This window comes from Scomber scombrus, chromosome 2 (genome assembly GCF_963691925.1).
Source record: "Scomber scombrus chromosome 2, fScoSco1.1, whole genome shotgun sequence".
NCBI lineage: Eukaryota > Metazoa > Chordata > Actinopteri > Scombriformes > Scombridae > Scomber > Scomber scombrus.
In genome coordinates this window covers 9,601,869-9,607,922 of record NC_084971.1, presented here as the reverse complement: position 1 = coordinate 9,607,922, position 6,054 = coordinate 9,601,869, and the positions used below count along the sequence as shown (strand labels likewise).

The window sequence follows — 6,054 nt, the reverse complement described above, 5'->3', positions numbered from 1 at the left end:
CTCCCAGCTGTTGTTATGAGACATTCAAGGGGCGGTGTTTACTCCTGCCTGTCATCAGGAGGCGGGACTGTCTGTAGTCGTGGCACAGACACGTGACATCCTGCATCTGATGTCGGGAAAGTAACTACACTCACTGAAGTACTGCACTTTAATACAGGTCCGAGGTACTTACTTTAATTGAGTATTTTATGCTATTTTATGCTCCCTCTTCAGGATTCATTTAAGAAGGACATGTTGTACTTTCTACTGCACTACATTTATTTGACAGTTTCCTACTTTTCAGATGAAGTTTTGATGCAATGGATAATATAACAGGCTTTGAAAATAAAACACATTGTTAAAAATGAAACTAGTGGTTTGACCTCTTTACAAAAAGCAGTGTGTAGTCAGGCTCTCATTTTAGATGTCTATGAGTTGTTAACAGCTCAACCAAATAGTGATTTTTCCCTCTTGACTTCTTACATGGTTTCATTTCAATACATTTTCAAATGATCCAATATGTCACAAGATGAGAGGAAAAGTCCAAAAACTGAAAAACAGATTTGTGTATCAGAACTTGTTTTTTCTTCTTTCTTCTCCCATTAATCATATCACATATATTTATCTGGTGACCCTTTAGAGGGACCCAACCCCTAGGGCTGGGAACCACTGGACTAGCTAACTGTATATAAAGTAGTGTAAACTAGCTCCACCTCCAGCAGCTACAACAGTAACATGCTGCTCTAACACTGCTGCTTCACTATTAATGATGTCATATATAATAATATATCAGTCAGAGGGACCAAACCAATACTTTTACTGTAATACTTTAACTACATCAAGCTCATAATACTTATGTTCTTTTACTGTAATACTTACACTACATCAACTAATAATACTGATGTACCTTTTTAGTGCAGGACTTTTACTTTTAGTGAAGTATTTTTACATTGCTGTATTGGTATTTTACTTAAGTAAAGGATCTGAATGCTTCATCCATCACTCATTGCATCCATTTATCTTGTTGTAATTATCTTCTCCGACACTGTCTCAAGCAAAACAAAAAACAAACAAAAAATACACGTAAAAACCCAAAATCTTTCATTTAAAATGACTCAAAAGGGCAAGAGGATAGGTTTGTTTATGTGCAAGTGCACAAAGTCAAGATTCATGTTTGCTGACTGCTTAGTAGCCTACATGCAGATCATATGACAAGTACGGCATGTATTCTGTGATGGATATCATATAATGACAGTCATCCACTTGAGTAAGACTTATGAAATGATAGAATAACTCTGAGGTTTAAGTGGTGACTTGAGGTTGTTTGCGTCTTCATTTGATAAAGACTAAGTTGTCACTGTCATGTGGTACTGTTACGCAAACAAGAGGCTATAACTGTTTCTGGATTTAAACAACCTTAAACACCCTTTAAGTTAAGAGTAGAGAGAAGTTATTGTTTTATTGTATCTACACTCTGTTGGAGTAAAGAGACAAAATAATACAAAATGCATCACTGTCCAAATGTTCTTTAAGTAAAAGTAAGAATTGAAAGGGGAAAAAAGTAACAGGTCAAAATGCAAAACGTACTTCACTTTCATCTTTCATCCATTTAGGTTAAGATGAGGGTTCCCAAACTTATTAATGTAAGGACACAAAAACTGTGTCCTTACATCAACCTTACAAACTGTATCCTAAGTTGCAGAAAGTTTTGACCCAGAGCAACATCTGAGAAGGATACAGTCGTTGAAAATGCACAAAGTCAAAACTGCATTTTTCTTGATATGTTTGGGAATATTGACAGTGGCTTGATCAAATTACATGACATGAGCATAAATTGTGAGAGAATGGGAAACTATCTCCAGGACACTCGAGGTGCTTCTTAGTTGCACAGGTTTGAATATTCTTCATAAATATAATCATTTCAGACTAGTTATTAGACTTTGTGTTATGTTGAAGCTCCTCAGCTGAACAGTATCACAGTGATTCTTATGATACAAACATCAGCCTGAAAACTGCACCAACAGAGTGAGGATAGTCCTCTCAGATTTGACACACGTCTTGATTTGGTCCATTGAGGCCCAGTTGTACTGAATATACAAAATACAAGTTCATTGTCTATGTTGCCTCATACACCCTTAACATATGTATGTAACAAGGCTTCATCCATTCATATAATTCTTTGAACTTTAAGTCATGTTCTCTCAGCTGCAGTGACTTACATTTACCACCCAGTGGTCCTCACCTTCCTATAAACTCTTCATGTTTGCTTGCAGTGTGCTGCACTTTTACAACAGAGGGCAGCAAAGGCCTGTCATTGGGATGCAACTTTCTTGAATGAAACTTAATAGAAAAAAGTAACAAACCACTAAGAGTAACTTTAAATATAGTATAGGATGACTGTAAGATTTATAATAATAATCACATTCATAATAATATTGAAAATGTCCCCTTATTTAAGCTTTAAATGTTGATTCTTAAGGGCCAGCCTGACTATTAATGAAATGTTCTCATGAGATTTGGCACAGGAAACTTTTGTATATGTGTACAAATTCATCTTCAAATTGAAAATGTATAGTCTGTTGACTATTGTCTGCAGATGCACAAATCTAAAAATGCATAAGCGAAACTTGTGTCTCACCTTTGCCTGTCAATTCACATGGATATCAGCATCTATTTTCATCAGATTGTTTTGTCTCATCCTCACTTACAATCATTGAGAAGTGGTTTATTTATTAACATATGTTAACCATTTAAAACAACTTGTTTTGTAGAATGCAGGTGCAAGCCATGTTTTGTGGACCATAAACATTCTTACTGTGCACATATAGAGTTGATGTTAATGTGTCTTTAGGTGGAATTATTTTGGGAATTTTGAGTGATATATGTTTTATTCAACTTGGTGTTACATTTGGCTTTGCGATGTTTATTTTGGGGTATACAACAACATTGTTTAATAGCAAAATTATATCTTAATATTAATGGCTCAAAAATATGCTATAGGAACGATATTTGTGTTTTGTTTTGTGATTGCAACAAGCGATTAAACACTGACGCATACCCACTGCGCCAAAAAGGACAGTTCCATCTGCTGCACACAAAGAAAAGTGTCAGCTGCGCACATCTGGACTGATGTCAGAATTAATGCAGTCTAATTCTGACCAGAGTAAAATTCATCTGCAGCACAATATTTTGTGTGGATTGGCACATTCACTTGACTACTTGACACATCTGGAACGAATCAGTCCGGATGTTACCATCGGGCATTAATTAGTGATTGGGCCGGTCCCCCTATAAAAAGGAGACGCGCCCACTGCTCTGCTCTGTCTTCATACCAGCCAAGATGAGCTACGGACCTGAAGTCTTTTCCGCCTCCTCCTACAGAAGGATTTTCGGGGCTAGTCCCCGTTATGCGTCCTCTCCATCCCGGATGAACGTGACGCCAAAGGCAGGATATCGGTCCTCCTCTGCATCCCGAAGCAATGTCTCATCCCTGGGCTCATTCAGCAGAAGGTCCGGGCGCTCCTTCTCGCCTATGCCACTGGAGAACTTCGATCTGGCACAGAGCACCGTCGTGACCAATGAGTACAAAATTATTCGCACTAATGAAAAGGAACAAATGCAAGGTCTTAATGACCGCTTTGCAACGTTCATCGAGAAGGTGCGCAACTTGGAGCAGCAAAATAAAGTGCTTGAGACGGAGCTGGTTACTCTGCGCCAGCGGCAGACCGAGCCGTCCCGTCTGGCTGAGCTTTACCAACAAGAGATCCGCGAACTGCGCTCCCAGATTGATGAGCTCAACGGGGAGAAGTCCCAGCTGATGATCGAGAGGGATAACGTTGATGACGACCTCCAGAAACTTCGAGGAAAATACGAAGAGGAGTTCCATGCCCGGGAGGATGCGGAGGCCAACCTCAAGGTTTTTAAGAAAGATGTGGACGATGCCACCATGGTGCGCCTGGACCTGGAGAAGAAGGTGGAATCTCTCCTGGACGAAATCAACTTCCTGAGGAAGGTGCACGAGGAGGAGGTGGTCGAGCTGACGGACATGATCCAGGCTGCCCAGGTGTCTGTGGAGATGGAGGTGGCCAAGCCGGATCTCACCTCCGCCCTCAAAGAGATACGCGGCCAGTACGAGTCCATGGCATCCAAGAACCTGCAGTCCGCCGAGGAGTGGTACAAGTCCAAGTTCGCCGACCTTTCCGACCAGGCCACCCGGAGCAACGATGCCATCCGCGCCAGCAGGGAGGAAATGAACGAGTTCAGGAGGCAGCTGCAGTCCAAGACCATCGAGATAGAGAGTCTGAGGGGAACAAACGAGTCTCTGGAAAAGCAACTGCGGGAGATGGAGGATAGGCACAATATGGAGATTGGAAACTATCAGGTAATCACATTTTAATGACGTCTTAACCGCTAAGCACAAGGTAAATAAGGCCATGTAAAGTGTCTAAAAAAAAGATTTACATTACAATGAATCAGCTGATAAATGGTAAATGTCAGAGAGAAATTACTGGCAGGAGCAGCTGCGAACTGCGGGCTCTGTCCGTGGTGCTGAAAGTGATCCTCCTGGGACAGCGCGCCCAGCAGCTGCATCTGACAACGCCCACATAGTCCTGCTGCTCTAAATGACTAATTTCATACATGTATTTAATTAAGCTCTCCTAAAATATATTTAAAGGACCAACATTTTGCTTATAATTTACTTTAATTTCATTCAATTACAATTCATTGCTCAGGTTAACAATACTCTTTGTATGTAGGCAGATATATTATTCCTTTGCTAGCTGTGACCTCTAAGTGCTACCTCTATGGATACGTTTTTTTTAATGCAATCTGTTTATCTCCTGCATATTTTCCTTTTTAAACATTTTTAGGAGAGCATGGTAGAGCTGGAGAATGACCTGAGGGCCACTAAGAGTGAGATGGCCCGTCACCTGAGGGAGTACCAGGATCTGCTGAATGTCAAGATGGCCCTGGATATTGAAATTGCTGCTTACAGGTCAGTCCTTCTCTAAAAAGACAACCCACACATTACGCATTTAAAATAACATTAATGTGGAAGTGAAAAGGTTGAATTTAAAAACACCATGATACACTTTTGTTAGGGGAATATTCTTATTAATTTTCTCCTCCTTCATTTTTTTTCTCTACCTTACCACCTTTTCTGTCTAAACCCTTGTCTGCATCTTCCTCTCTACAGGAAGCTGCTGGAAGGTGAGGAGACCCGCATAGGCACAGGGATGTCCTATCCCAGCCCCTCCATGAGCAGCGGTGGTGGGCAGAGCTATAGCTATCAGACCCGCATGTACAGCAGCCCTGCCAAGAGCTCCAAGAAGGAAAGCAAGGATGAAGACCAGCAGCAGAACAAGGCTGGAAGCAAGGTCTCCCAGCGTGAAGTTTACGAGGAGACGGTGGTCACCACCAAGATGGAGAAGCAGCAAGACTCCGGCGATATTCCCACCAATCAGAAAAACTAAGAGTTTACTGTAAGCCTGTTCTTGACCCCTAAAAACCTCCCTGTGTCTTCTCCTCTCTCTTCTTCTCTCATCCTAAAATGACCCCTGAGTCTTTACACTTAAAACACTTGTGGGGATCTAAGATGGTGCTTCTGCTTTGCCTTCTTAGAAACACAGTAAACTTGTTTTCTAACATCTGAAATATCATATGTTGGATGTCCACAAGTTCGCAGAGTGAAAGATCTAGAGGTTTGTTTTATGTTGGCTTCCTTGCCCCCTCTGTCCCCCACAGGTGCCCCCAAAGGAAATCTATTGTAACTCTACTGTAACACATCACTATTCAAAACCACAGTTCTCTTTCTCGTTCTCCTTCACAAACTCGACATCTATAACAATAACAAGCACTTAGGTAGCTCGTCTTGCAGAACTACAGTCTGTCACAATACAATACTTGACTGGTCTTTCACATTTTGGGCTAATGTTGCAGCAACATGTCATACCAAAAAGTAGCAGATAATAACACAGGTCACACATTAATACCACAAGCTGTGAGTTACTCACACATTCCTAGGGAAGCATGTGTACGTGAGTGTTACTGTGAGCACTTAAAGGACAAAAGATT

The 6,054-nt window shown here is 41.0% G+C and overlaps 1 protein-coding gene across 1 annotated transcript; it reads left to right on the top strand.

Moving 5' to 3' along the window:
- The first annotated feature begins 3,227 nt into the window (after positions 1–3,227).
- inab (internexin neuronal intermediate filament protein, alpha b) lies at positions 3,228–5,453 on the top strand. Its single transcript, XM_062428232.1, has 3 exons — positions 3,228–4,360; positions 4,851–4,975; positions 5,177–5,453. Exons 1-3 carry the CDS (start codon positions 3,320–3,322, stop codon positions 5,451–5,453), a joined length of 1,443 nt encoding a protein of 480 aa, XP_062284216.1. The 5' UTR covers positions 3,228–3,319.
- Positions 5,454–6,054: the final 601 nt, after the last annotated feature.

Coding starts and splice junctions, on each gene's coding strand:
- inab (XM_062428232.1), top strand. CDS start 3,320: ATGAGCTACGGACCTGAAGTCTTTTCCGCCTCCTCCTACAGAAGGATT. Junction 4,361..4,850: donor TGGAGATTGGAAACTATCAG/GTAATCACATTT, acceptor AAACATTTTTAG/GAGAGCATGGTAGAGCTGGA. Junction 4,976..5,176: donor ATTGAAATTGCTGCTTACAG/GTCAGTCCTTCT, acceptor TCCTCTCTACAG/GAAGCTGCTGGAAGGTGAGG.